The sequence below is a fragment of the Zeus faber genome (assembly GCF_960531495.2).
Source record: "Zeus faber genome assembly, chromosome: 15".
NCBI classification, from domain to species: domain Eukaryota; kingdom Metazoa; phylum Chordata; class Actinopteri; order Zeiformes; family Zeidae; genus Zeus; species Zeus faber.
Genome location: NC_137194.1, coordinates 6,776,157 through 6,799,203, shown reverse-complemented (window position 1 = coordinate 6,799,203; position 23,047 = coordinate 6,776,157). Strand labels below are relative to the sequence as shown.

Here is a 23,047-nt window from a genome sequence, read left to right as displayed (position 1 = left end):
GATGCCGGTTACCGCGGCAACCGAGTCGTCAGAGCGCCCCCGCGTTTTTAAACTACTGATTTTTCAACACCATTTTTGCCTTTTTGAATACCACCAAATCTAACTACCTCTGAGAAGCTGATGGGTCTGGCAGAGGGACGATGTGCTTTCGGATTGCTTTGAAAGACAAAATATTATGGGTGTAACCTGGATTTGATGTGACAATCCAATCCACATACAAGAAAAAGTCAAGGCCCCAAGTGCCACTGTGGCCGCACGCGTCTGACTGCCTCCAGTATGTCGGGGATGCATTTAGACTCAGTACAACAGGCCAAGGCTGTGGAATCTGTTTTATGTGTGTGTGTCATGGGACGGGGGGCTATTGACTCGTAATCGAAGCAGTTCAGCTGGATCTGGTTCAGTTCAGACTGGGGAAGCAGCGTGAATAAGCATCAGGCAGTTGACCGATGGATTTCGACAGTCAAATGTCCCGGTTACCGCAGTGTTAAGCTACCACGTACCACCTACTATTGTGAAGTCAAAGGCGGGGCTCCGCAGACAACCGTCTCAAACGCGACCGCTAACGGGTTTTTTTTCCGTTTTGTTTTTATGTGTCATGGGGCTTTTCTAATTTAATTGTAGCCAGTGTGTATTTAATGTAAAATAAATTCATAATGATGAAAATACCACGGCTGCCCCCTGAGCGTCGACAAGTCGAATCATCAGTCAGAAACGCGCCAGCCGACTGGGTTCTTCTAGTCGAGCAGTCTTTATTTTTTCATTTTTTTGTCAGTCAGTGTGCATTACAATAACAGGATAAAACAGATCGAAGCTTACAAAATGCACAGGGATTACATTTTAATGAGGAATTATAAATAAGGGGAATCTTTAATATATTTTTATATATATTCCCAGATCGCCGTGCCACATTACTACAAATAAAACAAAAAATAGTCTGTTTTTAGATATTGTATTTGGAGGAACGGGAACAGGGCGCAGAGGAACAGGACACGACGTAAAGATGGGTATGGTTAGGATTTTAACGGTACTACTACTCTTACCGATACTGCATATTGATCGGGTACTTTAACGGTACTCTTATTGGTTCTCTTTTTTGAAAATTTAAGAGAACATTTTAAACAAATTAAGAGCAGAATTAGCACTGCTTTGTTTTCTGGGAATTACGCATGGAGAGGGGGGCGATTGGGGCACAATCTAGACTCACTCACAGCGGGAGTCCTCGTGCGTGTGATCGCCAGGCAGAGGGAGTCGGCCCCGCCCCCCTAGCGCATATCTCCAGTTCTCCTGCGATGGAACGGGAGAGAGAGGAGAGATGTCAAGCGAAAATGCTTCTCAGACGAATATCTTAATCTTATTGCAAGATAGAAATGGTTTGTATAGCTGAAATAAATAGAAAATCCATTTACTTAATTTTGCCGTTAACAGTATCGGTAACGTCAGAGCTTATTAATCTTCGATCTTATCGATCTTTAATAATTTCATCCCGTTTAATAGCGGGTCTAAGCAAGCGATCATTGCCCCCCCACCCCATATATATATATATATATATATATATATATATATATATATATATATATATATATATATATACATACACACACACACACACACACACACACACACACACACACACACACACACACACACACACACACACACACACACACACACACACACACACACACACACACACACACACACACACACACTACTCACAAAAAGTTAGGGATATTCGGCTTTCGGGTGAAATTTCAGGATGAGCCTAAAATGCACTATTACCTTTACAGGTGAACTTAATTTGACCTTCTCTAAACTTTAAAATGCACATGTCCAACTGTTCAATCATGAGACCAAGACGACACCTAACAACTGATCAACAGTACCTCACCATTGCAAGGTTTCAAACAGGATGTTCATTTGCCACTGAGCTAAGAGTGTCACAGAGAGTCATCAGCAGGTTGCAACAGAGATACAGAGACTGGAAGAGTCACAGAAAAGCATAGAAGTGGACGTCCTTTGGCCACATCCCACACTGATGACCGCTTCATTGTGAACAGTGCCCTGCGGAACCGGATGATGAATGCCACTCAACTCCAGGCACATTTAAGGGAGGTGAGAGGCACCCAAGTGTCACGTCAGACCATTCCAAACCGTTTCCATCAGCGTGGTCTGCGTGCTAGACTACCTGCAAGGGTACCTGACCACACCACCAGGCACAGGCATCATCATCTTGCACGGGCCAGGGAGAATATACGCTGGACGAGGGACCAATGGGCCTCAGTGCTGTTCTCTGATGAAAGTCGAGTCACGTTGAGCAGAAATGATGGCCGCCAACGATGTTGGAGACGTCAAGGAGAGCGCTATGCATCAGCCACTGTTGTCACCAGACGAGCCTTTGGTGGTGGTGGTGTTACAGTGTGGGCAGGTGTGTCTGGTCAATACAGAACAGCCCTACACTTTGTGAATGGTACAGTGACAAGCCCATACTACCTGAATAACATCATTAATCCAGTCATTGCAATCCAGCATGAACAACACAGGCCTAATTTCATCTTCATGGACGACAATGCTCTAGCTCATCGAGAAAGCTCACTTCTAGAAGAGTGGGGGGGCCATGCCTCAGCAGACAATAAGTCGACTTGTGAACAGCATGAGACGTCGTTGTCAAGCTGTAATTGATGCTCAAGGGCACATGACAAGTTATTGAGACATTGACATCTTTTGTTGTGCTATATCCACCACTGTTGTTGGCTTTTGTTTCAATAAATAGTTTGAGATGAGGAAATCACCATCGCATGCTTCTACTTAAATGCCCTACTTTCATGATATAATATCACTGTATCGTGAACTTTTTACATTTTCCATAAATTTCACCCGAAAGCCAAATATCCCTAACTTTTTGTGAGTAGTGTGTATATATATATATATATATATATATATATATATATATATATATACACACATACATACATACACACATATATACATACACACACACACACACACACACACACACACACACACACACACACACACACACACAGTGGTACCTCGATTTACGACCGCATCTACTCGTGACTAATCCAAGATACGAGTAGCAATAATCGCAAAAATTTGTATCGACTTGCGACAGACTGCTCCAAGATACGAGCGTGGAAATTTGCAGTTGGCGCATCAGCGCCAGTCAGCAGCCAGTCAGCAGTCAGTCAGCAGCCAGTCAGCAGTCAGTCAGTCAGCAGCCAGTCAGCAGTCAGTCAGCAGCCAGTCAGCAGTCAGTCAGTCAGCAGCCAGTCAGCAGTCAGTCAGTCAGCAGCCAGTCAGCAGCTAGTCAGCAGTCAGTCAGCAGCCAGTCAGCAGTCAGTCAGCAGCCAGTCAGCAGCCAGTCAGCAGCCAGTCAGCAGCCAGTCAGCAGGCGACCTACATGGTGTGTGCACATAGTTCGTGGCTTATCGATATTTCTTTCATATTTACTGTGTTTGTTCTGTGTATTTTGTTTATTTTCACCCTTCATGATGAGTCCTAAGAAGAAGGATGATGGGAAAAAGAAAAAGGCAACGACTCCCATTGAAACTAAGAAGGAAATCATAGAAAAATATGAGCGTGGTGTATATGGGAAAAATTGCTCCAACATACGACTGTTTTAACATACGACCGTTCTTATAGAACGGATTACAGTCGTAAGTGGAGGTACCATACCAACATTTCCGTTATCCGGTCCTTATCACTTTTGACCAGAAAAATCTGTTGTAGTCCAACATATTTATGTCATAATGTCTGGTGAAAATAATTCCCTCTAAGCACAATTTTAATTAGCACTGGTAAAACGATAACGATAATTATTGACATATTTTTTTCCTCGATGTCGAAATAAAATCGACTCCATCATTTCGAAAATAATTCTGCAGATCTGTTCATTTCCGCGTTCGGCAATTTGAAACGGAAAGTCAATCAGTTTGGACGATCTAAAGCTGACCTTGCACCTCTAACTAATCACGCTTGTCGGTATATAAATAAGCCCGCCCCCTCCCTCGTGGACGCAGTACAAGTACAGTGTAGTACTTGGAGACGCTATTTGGATATTGAAGTTCGACCCAAAGCAGACGGTAAATATCCATTGTGTAAAATATGTTGACAAGACTTTTATTATTTATTTAGACCAACTTGCCATATTTATTTGTTTGGGACTTCATCTTTTTATTGAAGTGAAATGTTAATTAAAGCATCTGCACTTGTTACTTATTGATCACAAACTGAAATAATTTGATTTAAGGTGGTAATATTCTAATCATTATTTATTTTTAAAATTGCCTAACTGACGGAACTTATTTCATTTTGAATATTCAATAAAAAAATTCCACGCAGGCCACGGTATTGTCTGAACGGCCGTTAAACACGTCGGTCGTTAAGTGAGCAGTACCTGTGTGTGTATATATATACACACAAAGTATATATATATATATATCAAAATGTATCTGTTATTTCTCAAGCAAGGTCATCACCCCTTGAAGAACGGAAAAAAAGGGGAAAAAAAAGATGGCAATACCACATACCGTGTGGTTTTGCCACCCTATACTACCACCGGGGAAATTTCTTCACCACGACAGCCCTACAGTGAAACACACATGAATCCTCGGAATTATGTAGCTTACGGCATCTGTCACGGTCTGCAGAGCCCCCCCCACCCCACACACACACACACACACACACACACACACACACACACACACACACACACACACACACACACACACACACACACACACACACACACACACACACACACACACACACAGATCCCAGTCCAAACAGCCTAAGCCTCACAGCAAACCCAGCTTGTGGTGCGCCTCTGCCAGTCTGCCCGTCTTCCACTTCCTCAGCAAACACAACCTGATACTAATTAGACTGTTAGAAATAACCAAAGATCTGACTCCTAGACCTGTGTGTGTGTGTGTGTGTGTGTGTGTGTGTGTGTGTGCGCATGCGTTTGGCGTGCGACTGTGTGTGTGTGTGTGCGTGGCCAGTGCGTGCTTGAACACAAGCAATTCATAGAGGTACTAAATGTTTATTTGTGCTAATGATGCATAGTAATTAGAAGCACAATTTCACGCTACGCAGATAAGATTAGACTGTCGCGTTATTTGTGTAGTCAAAAAGTGCTCCATCGCCCCCTAGTGGCACACAAGAAAGAACGACGGATAGAAGCCAAACCACAAAAGAAAATAAATCAAAAGACAGAAAGAAAAAGAGATTATAGAAAGTGAGATAAAGTCCTAGCCTTTGCAGCATGGGGGCAAGTGAGCAGTTCATTTTTGGGACTGTTGCATGCCTGCTTTGACTAAATAAAAACTCAGCATTTAACCAATGGAGGGAAAAAGCCTCATGGCTCAGTTCAGGTCAGTGGCCGAAGAGAACTCTGTCTACTTAAAATAGCTTATAACACACACTGTTTTTTTACCACCACAGCAGTGGGAGGACACACACATACAGTACACACCAACACACAAATTGTTATAATTGTTGTTGAGAACAAGCCCACCAACCAGTTAGTTGTGGTTTTACTTCTTTTCGAACTTGAGTTCAAGTTCAAACTTACTATGCTTGAAGCTGTCTTGAGACAGCGGCACTGAATAAAGCTAAAAGCCCTTTTCAACCAACCTAGTCTCAAACTGGCCTTGACAGGCTGTGATTGGGCCACTCGGGCACACATCATAAGGCTCACATGCCCGGTATATACACTACTCAAAAAAAGTTAGGGATATTTGGCTTTCGGGTGAAATTTATGGAAAATGTAAAAAGTTCACGATACAGTAATATTATATCATGAAAGTAGGGCATTTAAGTAGAAGCATGCGATGGTGATTTCCTCATCTCAAACTATTAATTGAAACAAAAGCCAACAACAGCGGTATAGCACAACAAAAAATGTCAATGTCTCAATAACTTGTCATGTGCCCTTGAGCATCAATTACAGCTTGACAACAACGTCTCATGCTGTTCACAAGTCGATTTATTATCTGCTGAGGAATGCCCCCCCCACTCTTCTAGAAGGGCGGCCCTCAGGTCATTGAGGTTCTGGGGTACAGAGTTATGAGCCTCTACACAGCGACTCAGCTAATCCCATAGGTTTTCTATGGAATTCAGGTCTGGAGAAAGTGCAGGCCACTCCATTTGAGGTACCCCAGTCTCCAGCAGCCGTTCCCTAATGATGCGACCTCGATGAGCTGGAGCATTGTCGTCCATTAACAATGAAATTAGGCCTGTGTTGTTCATGCAGGGGCACAATGACTGGATTAATGATGTTATTCAGGTAGTGTGGGCTTGTCACTGTACCATTCACAAAGTGTAGGGCAGTTCTGTATTGACCAGACACACCTGCCCACACTGTAACACCACCACCACCAAAGGCTCGTCTGGTGACAACAGTGGCTGATGCATAGCGCTCTCCTTGACGTCTCCAACATCGTTGGCGGCCATCATTTCTGCTCAATGTGACTCGACTTTCATCAGAGAACAGCACTGAGGCCCATTGGTCCCTCGTCCAGCGTATATTCTCCCTGGCCCCTGCAAGATGATGATGCCTGTGCCTGGTGGTGTGGTCAGGTACCCTTGCAGGTAGTCTAGCACGCAGACCACGCTGATGGAAACGGTTTGGAATGGTCTGATGTGACACTTGGGTGCCTCTCACCTCCCTTAAATGTGCCTGGAGTTGAGTGGCATTCATCATCCGGTTCCGCAGGGCACTGTTCACAATGAAGCGGTCATCAGTGTGGGATGTCCACGTCCACTTCTATGCTTTTCTGTGACTCTTCCAGTCTCTGTATCTCTGTTGCAACCTGCTGATGACTCTCTGTGACACTCTTAGCTCAGTGGCCACTTCCCTCTGAGAACATCCTGTTTGAAACCTCACAATGGCGAGGTAATGTTGATCAGTTGATCAATTGTTAGCTGTCGTCTTGGTCTCATGATGTCAAAATGTGAACAGCGTGATGGAGAGGACTGTTTTAATACCAATTCTAATTAAACCAGGAAATGTATTGGTCGATTCATGGATCATGGAGAACTGTCTAAGCACCAGTCCTGCTTGGTGTACTCCGCGGACAATTCCGTTGAAACCCAATCCGGCTTTTCAGCCAAAACACAAAAAAGCAGGATTCAAATCGACCACGGTTAATCTTCATCTTCTCCTCCTTCCTTTGGGTCAGAGGAGGATGAGAGGCTGCATACTCTGTGCCCTGTCTGGGCGCTATTGGTCTAGGTATAGCTCAGGCGCTCCATAAGTCTGTCCGACCAGACTTTTGTTATGGATCCAGACAATTGGGAAACACCAGAGGGTCTTAAAGCGCATTCCACCAGGGGTGTGTCTACCCTGTGGGCATTGTTAGGAGCGGTTTCGGTCGAGCAGGTGTGTGGTGCTGCTTCCTGGGCTACCGCACATAGGTTCACCAGATTCTAAAGTCTTAACATGATAGTGTCAACCTACAGGCTGGCACAGGCTGTTTTGACAGCTGCCAGGTGTTAGCCTGTGTACAGAGTAATGCTTTGTGGTTAACAGTTGTTACAGTCAGGTCATACAAGCTCAGCTGTATGCGGAATCCCCACCCATGAGATTTGAGGTGGGTCTGGGGGCGTGGTCATATAAATTACCTCCGCACCCTGTGAATGGGTTCTTATACGCTGGGATTGGGGTTTGAGGTCACATCTGCCAGTTGGTCCTTGGAATGGACTACTGGAACGTGGGTTCTATTTCTGCCTTTGGGGGCTTGCATAGGACACATCGGTTGTGACCTCGCAGTCAGTGAGGGTTGAGGGCATATAATATGACATGAAAGAACTCAAGTTTGAAATGAATAAAACTTTTGGGTTGTGTTACAACACTGGTTTTACAAATGAAGAACGAGGGCTCTTACCGGTGGCCTCACGGAGCAGCTTGTTCAAGAGCTGAATAATATGTCAGAGGAAGCATGACAGGCGGTGACCCAGTATATATACTGGGGGGTGGGCTGTATGATGGGTGCCCTAGTGGCCCAAGCTGAGACTTTGTTGGCTAAAAAGGGCTTTCAACTTTATTCAGTGGAGCTGTCTGGAGACAGCTTAAGGCATAGTAGGAACTCTCGTTCTTCATTCGTAAAACAAGGGTCGTAGCACAACCCAAACGTTCATTTACTACTAATACAGTAACCATTCTGATTGGACACAAGGACAAAAAAGTGATGGGGTGTAATACTGTACATTAATTTTGTGTCTGGATACAAGAGATAAAGAGAGGAAGGGAGTGAGAGAGTGAGAGAGAGAATGGGAGCCAATGAGACAGATGCTTAAGGGCAGCGGGAGGGAGAACACTGGAAAGGGAGATGAATAGAGAGCAGGAGGATGGGGGGGAGATGGACTGGGAACTGAGGATCTATGGAGAGATAGAGAACGAAAAGGTTGAGAGGACCAGAGGAAGGTTGTGCCGTTCTCGCTCGGTGACATTTTGTAATAATTATAAATTCACTGATGAACGGATGAAAACTCAAATTGTTAAAGTGGTAATCCGAAAGATTATTTCGTAAATAAAATCTGACACTCTGGCCACTCCTCAATGAATTTGCATTATGCATTTGCTTCTCTATGTGCCATTTCCATTGTTGGTGGCGGGGTTCACTTTTCCCAACAGGAAAATCAAAGAGAGGCTGGAGGCCACTGCCGACAGTGAAAGTCAGACGCACTGAATTTGTTGCCAGAAAACTGTCCATCAATGAACATTCACAAAGAAGTAAAGCACTCTTGGATGAAAAAATATCCCCAGCCCCTGAAGTGAATACACAGATCAGAAAGTGATGGAGTCTTGGAGTGAAGATGAGCGTAAACCAACCCCCAAAAAATGGAATTCGGAGAATTCTTGCGTAATCCGTCAAACACAGACGATTTTATGGATTTCCAAGTAAAAAAAAAGGGTCGACAGTATTTTGATCTACCGACTACTTGATTGTATGTGTCCCACCACAGCAAAACCCGCCATCTCGCGCATTTCAAAAATCAACAGGAGCGGTCAAATAAGTTGAAAAAACATTCTTGAAGGAAAATTAGAATTTTCCAGATTTGTGTTCCTTTGTGTTTTTTTTTTATCTGTCAACGTATTTTCAAAATCGACTTCGATTTATAAATAGTATAAAAATGTTGAAGCGTTGAGTTAAATATTCCCGTTACATGGGGAAACACAGTTCACTTACCGGAACACGGAACAGCGCTGAATAACACCGATTGACGATTTCCTTTGATGCGAGCGTCCAGGTGAAGATCATTCATCCATGTTCCATGTGATGTGAAGTCACAGTGTGAAACTGAATCTGATATTACTCCGGACTGGGAGAACATTTCAAACAGCGGATTTCAAACTTAATGTGACGATGAAACGGAATATTTTGAACAACCACCGGAGGAGAACGACGATACGTCCGTTGTTGTTACAACAGAAGAAGTTGATGACGTCCATTCAGGTTGGTGACAAATTTTCAGATTTCTGACTTTCTGAGAATCATAATATTAATAGACTCTACATTTTGTTGTGTTGTCCGTACTTTTAAACTCCAAAATAATTCCACTTTTATAAAACATGTATATTCTTACTGTTAAATAAAAGCTTTTTGTTTTTTTTTGTTTTTTTTAAACAAAATTAGTTGTGCTGTTCGTGATTGGCCCATTCAGCAGTATGTTAAATAGCCATGAGGCTTTGTTTGTCCGCCAACCCCATTTGCATTCTGGGAGCTGGATGAATGAACCTGGTGTGGGGAAAACTTTGGAGGCGATTATCTCAGAATCACAGTTTGCCGCACCCTTGTCATTAACAAGTCATAGCTTTAAAAATATTTGCTTGATTTGCACAAGTGACACATTGTTTGGAAGCTCTGATTCTCCACTTTCAAATGATGCAAAAAATAAAAATAAACTCGAAAGCCGCCCAAATGACCCTAAAGTATGTGGTGGGTCACATATACAGTCCAACATGATTGTTACCCAAAAATATTCCTCCACTGCATCACTGGTAGGGATGTAACGGTATACAGTCTTAATGTATACCGCGATATCAAGCAACCACTGAACCGGTTCTGAACCGTAAGGCTTCCCTTGTATTACCGTGCCTATATACCACTGTATAAAGTTATGTAGCAAAATTGAAGATTAAATTTAATTTACCCTGACCTTATGTTGCTGCTGTGTGGTAGCAGACGGCCAAATGTTGTAATAATCCATCCAATGAGTAAATTTAATGTCGGGAAGCGCCATGTTCGAAAATCAGCAGTTGAAATGCTTTATGCTAATATTTTGCGACACGGTGCTTTACGTTACTTGCGGGCGCAGGAAAGTGGCACTTGGATGGATTATTATATTCATTTGGCCATCTGCCGCAGCGGCCCAATAAGGTGAGGTGAATTAAAGTTTACATCCTAAATTTTGCAAATGAGCAGATTTTGATATATATGTAGCTTATTTTGCCTCTCCTATCAATTTAAGAGCTCCGACAAGCACCTTCCCACGTTGGAGACTATACCATGTGATTTTCTTTTATAATATGAACTACTTATTAACCTAATATACAGAAAACAAAGTGGGAAAAATTTATACCGTGAAATACCGTATACCACAGAATTTTGGTAGATACCGTACTGTACTGTGAAATTTCATACCGTTACATCCCTAATCACCGATGGCCAACGCGTATGGCATCTTATGAAGAGGAATGCCTCTGGAGCAACTGGTCACAAAGGTGTCTGTCAAAGCACTTTGTTTGGTTCACTTAGATTTGCAGATCCACACATGGAAACGGAAACATTCCAAATGAATCACAGTCCGAGAGGCAATTGCAACTGTTAGTGTTTTGGCGCTTCAAATAAATGCTGTGAAAATGTGTAAAATGTTGATGTTGATGCTACTTTAACTGATATTTGTTTAGTTAATAAGCATGAAACCCCACTGACGCCAACAAAATGTGAGTTAATGTCTTTGCGACAAGAATCCATCTTCTGCTCTTCCATAGATCCTGGGCCTTGTCATTTCACTGCATATATGTATGAAAGTATGTATATGTATGTGACGAATAAACCTCTTGAATCTTGATGGCACAGAGAAGTTTTTAAGTACTTTCTTCTCTCCCAAAAGCCCACTCTGTGCTGGAACAATGGAGCACAGGTGCTGTGGGAGAGGGGGCGGTATCTTAAACCCATTTTGAAAATTGACAGGAGTGTCGCGAGGCTCTTTCGCTTAGGTCGCTGGTAGCACATTTAAATGAAAATAAAGTGAGCTATGTGTGAGCACCTGGTTAGGACTGACATCTCATTTCACCCATGATCCCAGTGGTCATAATCTTTCATCTACTCTTGTTACTCCCTGTAGGTAGCTTTGTGTCAGATACGGGAAAGTTGTTTTTTTTTTATTTTTAAGCAACAAAATCCCTTCTTCCTCTTGGACTAAGATCTGTGTGTGTGTGTGTGTGTGTGTGTGTGTGTGTGTGTGTGTGTGTGTGTGTGTGTGTGTGTGTGTGTGTGTGTGTGTGTGTGTGTGTGTATGTGTGTGTGTGTAATAGTCTCACCCATAGGCCTCTGATGGCCAGCAACAAAGTTTTCCTTTTTGTTTTAGGGACAGGAGTGTGTTTTGCCTCATTATGGTCATTGGTATATTGCTCTCCAACTTATGTAGTGGCTCATTTGATTGATCACCATTTCATTATTCCCTGAATGGAGAAAGAGGCTATTTCTTTTACATTTTCCCTCTGTCCTATCACTGAAAGAATGACATATACAGTAGTTAAAATCCCTATATTTCTAAGCAGGCCCAGTACTTTTGTTTTGGTTAAAAAAAAAAAAAGGGGGTAAAAAAAAAAAAAAAGCTTTCTGAAGAAAGGTAAACAACCTAGAGCGTCAACAACCCAAAGCATCTTTCAACCTAATTTATTTTTTATTTTAAATATGTTTCTGCCTTGAAGGGGCAGTGTTTAGAATTTTTGGAACGGACTTGGCAGAAATGGAATATAATATTAGTAAATATGTTTTAATTAGTCTATAATCCCATGAAAATAAGAATTGTTGGGATGGCGTTACCTTAGAACCCGCTGTTTTTATTTCCATAGGAATGGGTCCCCTGCCAGGGAGGCCAGTAGCCGACAACAGGCGCACCGCATACTGGCTCTATTGAAGGCCTTTCGAGATTTTTGCGAGTTTCGCGGCCACCGTCTCTACCATATTGCACCGCCATGGGGAGGGGTATTCAGTTGGTTGCGATCTGCAACCTCACTGGTAGATTCCAATAAATTATACACACTACACCTTTAAATTCGCCGACACAAGGTCTTCTGTGTCTAGACAGGTATTTCCGGTGTGTGTGTGTGTGTGTGTCTGTGTGTCTGTGTGTGTGTGTGTGTGTGTGTGTGTGTGTGTGTGTGTGTGTGTGTGTGTGTGTAGGGAGTGAGGCTGGTGACACGGTTCATGCTGCAACGCTGCTCATAACGAGAGGCTACGACGGCGACCATTTATATCCATCCAGTGCGTGTCACGGCGCTCCAGCTGGCTGAGCAGGGGCCGCGCCGCCGGGAGACATGATTACACCGAGCTCTGTGGGAGGGGGGCTGCGTTTATCTGTCTCTAGCTGTGCGTATCGGCACGCAACTGCGCGTGTATACGAAACATTAGTTGCTGTTGTGTGTGTATGCGAGTGTCTGCAAGCAGCGTCTAAGAAAACTGTGCAAGTTTGTTTGTGTGTGTTGCGGATGTGCGCGGTTTTCTTTATATATTTGCAACTGCCCGACACACGTCTGAATTTGCCCGTGTGTACACGTGTTTGAAAGACGCGAGGAACGAGAGCGTGCGCGTCGTTCTCCTACCCTCATCTCCAGTATTGCCAACTGCTCCTTGTAGAAACCATCCAACGCCTTCAGCTCCGCATCTTTCTTCTGCATCTGCTTGACCTGACCACACACACACACACACACACACACACACACACACACACACACACACACACACACACACACACACACACACACACACACAGACACACACAGACACAGACACAGACACACAGACAGACAGAACATTAAAAGGATGAAAAAAACAAAGGACCATGCAGTGTTCCTAAAAAATCCCAGCTTTTAAATCCCATCAGCTTCTAGGGTCTCCACATGAGGAGAGTTTCACGTGCGGGCTCTACTAGAGCTCTTCAACAGGAGCCATCTTCAGAAAGAGGCATGGTAGGTAGAGTATTATTTAATATGAGAAGTAAGATTCATGTATCTAGATTAGAGAAGAGAAAAATACTTTGTCGATGGCCAAGGCACCAACAGATGAAACTGTTTGAGCCATGCTAGCTGTAAAGTCTACATTTTGTTTTCCGAGAAAGGTTTGACCGGCTGAAAGAATATTTGTATTGTTTAAAACGGAAAACATTACTCGGGTAAAGGTCCCCTGTTAAATATTACCCTCAAGTAAAATTATTTTGGAAGACGCATTCCATCATTAATGGAAGTGTTGGTCCAGTTTCGGAAGCTCCAACAGGACTCTATTGCTTGTGTAGGGATTTGACCCTTTTGGTAAAAACAGCATTTGATGGTTTTATGGATTAACGTAGTCCCATCAAACCGGACCGCTTCTCTACAAATACCTTCTCATTGTGGTCAAGTGCTGAACTCGAACAAAAGTACTCATTGTACTCACAATTTAATGAGATGCCACTACTGCTGAACAAATGACAGAACTCATTCCCTGATGTGTTCCCTGGTTGCTGTCAGAGTCATAGATAAAGCTAAAAAACAAAACACCCAGGCACACGGGAAGTAACGCAGTGCTGGGTTTCTCTCGGTACCCGAGCTATCGGCATATCTGCGTTCGCCGTATCTGGGTTCTTCTGATAATGAGGTCGAGGCGAAGACTCACTGCGCGTTGACATCCGCGACACCTTCACATATCTATGCGACATAAGAGGGGAGCTGCGCGTTTGGGGGTGTAGGGAAACGGAATGAAGGCTTTTTGACGGCACGGTGCACTGACTGGCAAATGCGCAGGGATTCGCATAAAAACAGTCACACGTACACACACACACACACACACACACACACACACACACACACACACACACACACACACACACACACACACACACACACACACACACACACACACACACACACACACACACACACAATAAATCCCTGATGCACTCGGTTATTAAGGGTTGTGTAGCTAACAATGGGGTGGCACGGCACCCCGTGGCACCTAGCTAGCAGTGTGTAAATGTCAAGCCAAATCACACAGGCAATAGCAAATGATCCCCATGACAACATTTTCATTTTTTTTTTTCATTTTGTTATGTCAACTGATCATAGTTCATAAGAAACAACTAAGATGAAATACATTTTGTTTAAATCTGTTGAACTTTTGATTGAAATGAAAGTGAATTGAACCCCACCCCAACCCACTGGAGGAGGCCACAGATGAAGGAATGAACGCTGAGGGTGAAGGTGGCATCTTACCAGCGGCTCTAGATCCTCTGCCGGCTTGAGAGGAGGGAAGATAACAAGAGGGGGGCAGAGCAAGAAAGAGTAGGAAGGGAGGCAGAGAGGCCACAAGAGACATAAGAGATACAGACAAGGGAAAAGGGGGAGAAGAGCAGATAAGAGGCTTGCTGTACTGCATACAGTAAGGACGGGGAGACCACGCTAATGCCTCCTCAACTACCTCCATTTGCGAGGTGAAATACGGAAATTTCGGTTAAAAAAGGGCATTTGTGCAAAGAAAAATACACTTTACGGCACCACATTATTACCGGTTATTCCAGAAAATACTCTGTGGCTTTCTGGTTGTTTATTATTGCTTTATATTACTGTAATAACAACAACATGATGATTCAAAGCACAAAATACACAAGCACAAAAGAAGGGATATTGATAAGCAGCCATGATTAACCCGGCCCTGCATTTAACGACAGGGCTGTGAAGGCTGGAATTGCTGGCTCGCCGTAATGTGCATGTACAAGATTGCACGTGCACACGCGCAGCCGCACGTACAGGATGCAGGGAGGGAGATTCATCATAATTATCCGGCCTGCTGGACGCCCCCACCCCCCCCCGAATATAATAATAATAATAATAATAGGTAACCACAAAGGAAGTCCTGTATATCCATACACCATAACGTCCCTCACGTCATCACATCCTCACTCAGTCTAGTGCCCGCCTTCTCCTCCGTTACTGCCACATGCTTCGGTACATGCGTTGTCGTTTGCAACACCGTTCCATTGATGTCGGAACCGCTACTCATGCGACTTTGCGATTTACAGTATTTCATTTGCTATGGACTGAGGAGCTCTGTGGAAGGAAAACAAGATTAGACAGCACCTTATAGAAAGAAAAAAAAAAAGAAGGACGGACAGACGAGCCCAAAATGAGGAACAAATTCAAATCTGGAGTGAGGAAAACACTGCAGTTATTTAGAGGCTGCATAATTTAATGAGGCAGCTGCTAGCCACAAGCTAAGCAGGAGATTAGCTGACAAATGTATTATCCTATATTATGCCAACCCCTGCATACAAATCGATTCAGTAAACGGCTGGAGGTGGGAGCTGTCTGCTTAAAAGCTAGATGCAGAGGAGGGGCGAGGGAGTAGGAGGGAAAAAAAAAAAAAAAGGGGGGGAAGAGACTGCTCTGGAAAAGGTATTGCAATTATGCTCTGTAACAGTTTAGAGGCTTTTATAGGTCCTCGGGGAGGACCACGGGGACGGCAGATGGCGCCTGGCTGAGCCCTGGCCTCGGTGCGTCTGTGTGTGTCTCCACAGAAGGTGCTACAGGAGGTTAGCGCTCCGTTTTGGGATCAGGTGGGAAAACGCACCAAGACAGCATAGCGAGGGCAACGCACCAATGTTCATTGTCTCCGACGGCGCGTCCTTTCCCTCTGGAGGCATTTTTGTGTGTGTGTGTGTGTGTGTGTGTGTGTGTGTGTGTGTCCTTCCCACTGCCATCTGATAGTGGTGGCGCTCTGCACCACCCCATCCTTTATTTACTCTGCTTCGTTTATTTAACTCATAGCTCCCAGCGAGGCAATAAATTAGCGCTCAATAACAATCAGGCTGATAATTACAGCTGGAGAGAGAGAGAGACCAGTATAAATGGGGCCAGTGGGGTCTCCTTTGTCCGCCACTTCTCACTTTTTTTTTTGGTTATGTCATGCTCCAACTCCAACCTCCTGCGATCGAGTTATTCGAGAGTTTTGATTTGTTAAAAACAAATCAAAGTAGCCGTGCAGGACCAGGGCTGGGGGCAGCGCTCCGCGTGCTGAGAGCTCTAGGCTGCGGCCGCGAGACAGAGCGTTGCGTCACGTTGCCTCTTCATGACAAGAGAGACGATGACAGAAACCCTGCTCATGGACTGTGCAGGTGACGCCCACGGTCCCGGGTCTAGTGCAGCCTGATTTGGATTTGCTAATTGGCCAGCCTGTGTACATGCAACTGTGCCGGCCCTGCGCTGAGCAATACGCCCCTCTCATGTTACCCAATGTTTATCTAAACGCTTGATGGCTTGAACGAGACAAGACAACAGGTTGCTTGAACAAAGTTTGAGGTTTGAGTGTTAAGTTGGCGCGCAGGGTGCGTTCTGATGTGCCGTCACATTTTGTGAGTACGTGTGTCCATGGAAAGGTATGTTCTAGCCTCTACCTCCCTTTCGTCGCCCCCCGCGTGACTGCCCTGCTGACATGGAAACGCCGATACCTAAACGCCTCAGTGACTTATCCGCCTACCTGTCAACTTTTCAACTCGTCTATCTGTCTATATGTCCTTCCACTTCTATCCGCCCCCCCCCAAGCGGGTCTGCTTACCTACCTACCTCCCTCCCTGTCTGTCTTTCTGCCTTGTCTCTGTGTCCGTCCCACTGCATACCAGCCTCCTGTGCCTCAGCTTACCTCGCAGCGGCGCTGGCTAGCTGAAGCACCGACGGACAGCCCCTAATAGCTTTACATGCAGAACCATGTCAGCCGCCGCAGATTACAATTACTGATACAGCCGCTGCTGGCTTATCTCGACCACCCCCCGCCCCTTCCACACCAACCCATCTCCTCCTCCTCCTTCGCCTCCCCCCTTCCCTTTCTCCTCCCCTGCCATTTTGCCTCTTCCCCAGCCCCCTGCACTTCCATCCATTCTCTCCACATGTCCACTCCTCTATCCTATTTGCCGCCTTTCCTCTTTTTACCTTCTGAGCGGCAAAGGAACACTGTGATAAGATAAAGTGCATGTGTGTGTGTGTGTGTGTGTGTGTGTGTGTGTGTGTGTGTGTGTGTGTGTGTGTGTGTGTGTGTGTGTGTGTGTGTGTGTGTTCAATGGATGAGGAATACATGGACGCATGGGGGTATGTGTGTACAAATGCATTGGCTGTGCGTTTTTCATCTTAGGTAAGAATGAGTGAGTAATTGAGTGAGTGAGACCATTGTTCAATTGTGAGAAAGGCCAGGATGGTAAAAAGGTGCCCCCACCCCTAGTAAACATCTCTTCGTGTGTGTGTGTGTGTGTGTGTGTGTGTGTGTGTGTGTGTGTGTGTGTGTGTAGCAATCACATATATAGGAGCCAGTGGAATAAAACAGAGCTGCATTCCTTTGCAAAAAGCGGCGACTATGAAGTACAGTCGGTTTGACTGCAACCGACAAATGTACTCAATGTCGGTTGTTTTGGGTGAAAGTGTCCGCTAACACTAAATGTCAACGTATTCACACCACAACAGTGGAGGTTCCCAAAACGCTGTTTGAAGCATTCCTGAAAGAGCTGAGAGGACAAAATGGCACGTTCCTACAGCAGCCAAAGACAAAACACTTGCTATGTGCAGTCAGCTTGACGAAGAAAAGGGGAAAAAAAAAAAAAAAAAAAAAAAAAAACTTAAATCCATTTCAATTTGAGAGAAAAAAAGAAAAAAAAAAAAAAGAAAAACAAAGCTTATCTAAATTGCATAGACGGGATGTGTCACCATATGGCTGACTCAATAAGCACACCAAAGAGTACATGATCAAACTAGAAGCAATTTTCCCACTCATATGTAGCACTATAATGAAGCATGTCCCCATCTGCCTCAAATTCGCTTCTGTAGTGTGCGTACGTGAGTGTGTGTGTGTGTGTGTGTGTGTGTGTTCATGTGTGTGTGTGTGTTGTGTGACTTTGCGTACCCAAGGAATCCCAGCTGTTTCCCCTCCCACCCGTAACAGGAGCCTGAATGAGTTTCTCGAGTGTGTGTGCGCCGGCGAGAGACAATGTTGTTGTTCCATCAACAGACAATCTCCGGCTGATGAGACGAGTGTGGGTCTTAAATGGGGAGAGGCAGGTTCTCCAATCAAAGCCGAACATCCGTCTCGTCCCTGTGCAGCGCCTTTGACGGACATATGATAGATCTCAACACTATCTTCAGAAGTGGTGCCGTGTACCAAAATCCGTCCAGGGGAAAACAATATTGCGAATTTGACCGTGGCCTGGTGGCGCGTGCTTAAACTGCGGGGCGGTTGTACTTGTAGCGTGGGCGGAGGAACGCGGCGCTCCGGGATCAGGTGGGTATTCTTTGTCAGTGCCATCAAACATCTGCATTTCAACGGTAATAGCACCGATGGATGAAAGCACTGGGGGGGGGAACATTTAGCCCGTGGGAACATCTCTCAAAGCAGCGCCAAGTTTGCTTTATTGTGTCACAGTTGTTCTATGAACTTTACCGGGAGTGAGAAATGCCTTATGAAATGCCTTGACTTAGCCATGTCTAGTTAAAGAGCTCAGTCTGCTGCCCCCCGAAAACCTTCCTTGAAATTTTTTTAAAAGCCTTGTTGGAATTTTGGCCGCTCTGCTCGAGGTCTGAAGGACTAGATGGGAAATAGGAAAAGATAGCACATCCCTCGAAGAAATATACAACACTGATGGATTACCGCTGCACATTTTCCGTGGAAGCTTTTTTATTCTCGCTTGAATTATTCTCGTCAGCTGCCCTGGAGCATGAATTTCATTTTTTTTTTTCCCTTAATGTTTCTCTATTTATTCAATATTTGTATTGGACATGAGGCACTTTGTGACAGTGTTTCAGTAAGTGCCCTGTAAATAAAAGGTTGTCATTTTCTACCCAAGCACGTCTTTGGACGTGATTGGACAACCTATAGATGGAGGTGCACGCTCTACTCCCTCAGAGAGAGGTTCATTTGAGCAAAGGGGGGGGGGGTTATGACAACCTCTTTGTTGCAAGAAAGGTTTTAATGTGTCCTTGGTTGTTTAAAGCATTCCTCTGTGTCATAACAACAATAACAACAACAACAGCAACGAAAGGGTAAGCTAAATTGTAAACCTGCTCCAAATTTAGACCTGCATCCAAAGCCATCCAAGACCCGGTCCCTACAGAATTTTTAGTGAGAGGTTCCTTTGCGTATTCTTGAAAAGCAGGCTGCATCGGTTCCCAATTAGTTGATTGGCATATATGCAGTAAAACCCAAGGTAGGGAAATAGAATTACACCGTTTCCCACTGAAGAATGGGATAAAATAGGATATGTAACACAGCTACCTCCTTTGGAGCTCTCCAATGGGCCCTTCAGAGGCCCCCGTGTCCAAATCAGTTTTTGTTTGATGGTGCCACAAATCTGCATGTCAATCTCTACCAAAATTGAACTATAGGCAAAGGTATGGCAGCAAATTCTAACTATCTGAAGCAAATCCAGTGATGGCAACTACTGCATTGAAAGGACTTTAATGAGGTGGGAAATATTTCTATCATTAATGTTGATGTGACCTGGGCCTTGCCCAAAACTGGTCCTTGTCCCATGTGGGGGAAATAAATGGATGGATGGTCCTCGCCTAGTGAGAGGTAATGAAGCTCATTCAAATCCTTTGTCAACACTATGCTATGAGTTCTGAACTATTGTTTAAATCGTTCGGCTGTTATATAGTTCAATTGTGCTTCCCTCACCTTTATCAGTCAAACCGACTTGATGCAAAAATCTTAGAATAGAAATAAGTGGCCAATATGGGAGAGTGATGTGAAGCAATCAGACAAGTCGAGAAGCACAACAAGTAATGGAGCGCAACAAAGACTGGAGATCGTGATCAAAAGGTCAGTTAAAAAAATATATAAGAGGTGGGGAGAAATGGGAGAGGAGCAAAGGGAGCACAAAAAAAGATGGAAACAGATGAACAGATTCAGAAAAAGAGCAGAAAAATATGGAATAGATTTCGAATTTGGCAAGACGACCAAAATTTGGGACTTACGAAAAAAAAAAAAAAACTCACATGAAAGGTCAGGGAATTATAAATTATACTGTGAAATGAATTGCGATCAGGCAGATTAGATTAGTATGACAAGAACTGTCGACTTACAAGTCTTATTTTTTCAGTGAGAGAAAAATGAGACGCCTTAAATCAGACTGTATTTTGTACAGCGTTAGAGTGAAATTTGCCACTGGCATATGGAAAGCTTATGTTGCCATCTAGTGACTTTGGAAGGTAGCGTTCCACAAGCACATGTTAAAGGTTATGCAGCAGTTCTCTGCAGATGCTTCAAGCCTTCTAGGCGCTCGAAAATTGAAAGGATTTATTTATTTATTTTTTTAATAATTAAAAAAAGTTATAATTCTCACATTTTCAAAAATACCTAAACTGCACTGAATGAATGCCATTGCTTGTAAAGCCTGCGCCTAAGTTTAACACTGAAAACAACACAACTTTTACACCTTTGTAACTTTTAATAGAAGACCAATGAGTGCAACTGCTCAATATTGGAATATCCACAACAATTCAAAAATGTACCCTACTAAGTCAAGTTTGAATGTAGGGTTGGGCCATATGCCAAAATGTTCCTACCGTCAGCCCAAAAAACGGCGATTGCCAATATTCGCGTGTTTTGCCAACCATCCTCACGGATCGGGCTCGGATGACTCTCCTGCTCCTTGTCGCCTCTGTCTGCAAATACAATTTCCAATGCTGGTGTAGAAAGTCTCCAATCTCCATCTCCATTTGGCCTCAGACAGCTCTTGCCACCATCATGCAGAAAAAAAATGGCTGAACTTATGCTGGTCTAAAGCGCCAACACAATCCAAAAGCCGCACATGGCTTGAAGCTGATTGGATCCGTCCAAGAACCTCTCCTCTGATTGGTGGACCCTGGCGGACATGAATCAAGCTTTTGACTGGCTGAGTGTGACATCGCTCATTGTGACATCGAAGCCACGCGGTTTGCCAAAAGTGAGGACTATCAAATAAAATAAACAGCGTGATAGGTGATTTCATCAGGAAGTAAATGACACAGAGAAGCAACGCATATCATTGTCAGCGGCGACACACTTGGTTTTAAAGACGGGTTCATTATTTGCAGGGTTTAATTCTCGAGGAGACGGACCATTAAATTAGCAATATAAAAAGGACAAAATCACGCAAAAAAAAAAATCACCCCCCCCCCCTCAAAAAAAAACAAAAAAAACAATCGTCCAAGCCTTGTTGAGTGTTGACGACACTGCATCTACACACACTTATCCCTTGTTGGATGTAACCATTTTGTGGTTGTGAGCAAAACTCGAGCCCACCCACGAGCTTCAAAACACCCGTCACCTAAGATCATTGAACTGTCCTTTAGTGCTTCTTGAGGAGGGGAGGCCGTGTATACTCTCCGTCAATATAACAAACTGGCATATGAACTTAGCAAAGTCTAGAGGAGATTTTCGCCCTCGACCGGCAAGACGGTGCTTGATGTAATTACAACTTGAGTTTGCTAACCCCCATTTAGCAGAGTCACGCGGCCATCCTTGTCCTGTAACTGCTGACTCACGACTGTGATTCGGCCGGTCTCAATGGGGTCGCACGGAGAGTGAGGGGAAGCGTGGATCATGGATGCCATATTGTATGAGCTGCAAAGCTCCATCACAGGGGGAGCTAAAGGACGGCTTAATGAAATGGGTTTTTCTAATTGTTCTGAGTGAAGAGAGAAGGGGCGAGGGAGAAAAAAAAAAAAAAAAAAAAGATACCCACCGTATGCTAATGTGACTTATCACCCTTTTTTCTATTCTTTTTTTTTTTTAATTCAGGCTGCAACGGGCGCCAAAAGGCCATTAACACATTATTAAAAAGACAAAATCCTCTTTAGCCCTTTTAGCTCAACTCACATCCTTTCTTCCCATTCTTCCATTCCCTCTCTCTCATCCTGAAATTAATCTGCGGAAGATTTCCCATTTACAATGACGAGCCACAGGGCGCAGAGCGACGGCGGTCGAGCGGGGCTCAAAGAAGGGGGGAGAGCGATGGAGGAGAGATGTGGGAATTTGGGCCAAGGGGCTGGGAGAGGAGGGAGGGTGTCGGGTCATTCAGCTGGAAGGAGACCAAGGGCAGGAGCCTCCACTTGCGGCTGCCTGCGCGAACACCTTGTGTCGATTACGCACATTTTGGTATTTTTTTGTATTTTTAGAGCTTATTGTGCGTAATCACCGGGTGTCATGACATTTCACTGCATATATGTATGACCGTATGTAAATGTATGTGACAAATAATCTCTTGAACTTGAACTTGAAATGAGCGAGGGAGCAAAAGAGTAAATAGGCCTGTTCGATTCTGTAAAAATTTCGTCTTCCTCTTCCTCTCCCGCCGTTCCATGCCTTCCCCTGCGAGTCTTCGGTGAAAGCACGTGGACCGGTGTCCCCTTCGTGTCCCTTTGTTCCGCCTCTCCTCAATGGGAAATAAAGAGGCACCTGCCCCCGCGTTTTGCTCCTCTGATCTTCCCACCTGCTTGCTCCTCCACCCTTCTCCTTCATCTTCCACTCTTCTCCCCCTCCCCTCTCCAGGCTGAGTGGTCGAGTGGCTCACTCTCTCGGCGCCGTGCGTCTCATCCCCGGTTCGCTCCTTTTTCATTTTTAACCCAGAAACGTTGAGTCAGCAGTTTTACCTCGTGTCTATCCGTCTTCCATCCTTGTGCAGGGTCAAATTTACAATGGCAGTCCAGCCAAATGCAGCTAGCTTTCAGCTCTGGCCACGCACGTAGATTTGTCTACGTCAAGTTGCTTTGGCGGTTTGAAGTCCACCATCCATTTATCTTTCT

At 44.4% G+C, this 23,047-nt stretch overlaps 1 protein-coding gene across 1 annotated transcript in view; it reads right to left on the bottom strand.

Moving 5' to 3' along the window:
* The window catches only part of LOC307241723 (MICOS complex subunit mic25a-like), a 93,638-nt gene that overhangs the window by 64,555 nt on the left and 6,036 nt on the right, over window positions 1–23,047 (bottom strand). The window contains exon 5 of the mRNA XM_080015932.1: window positions 12,857–12,940. Coding sequence (XP_079872058.1) covers window positions 12,857–12,940 — 84 coding nt within the window. The remainder of the gene's footprint in view (window positions 1–12,856; window positions 12,941–23,047) is intronic.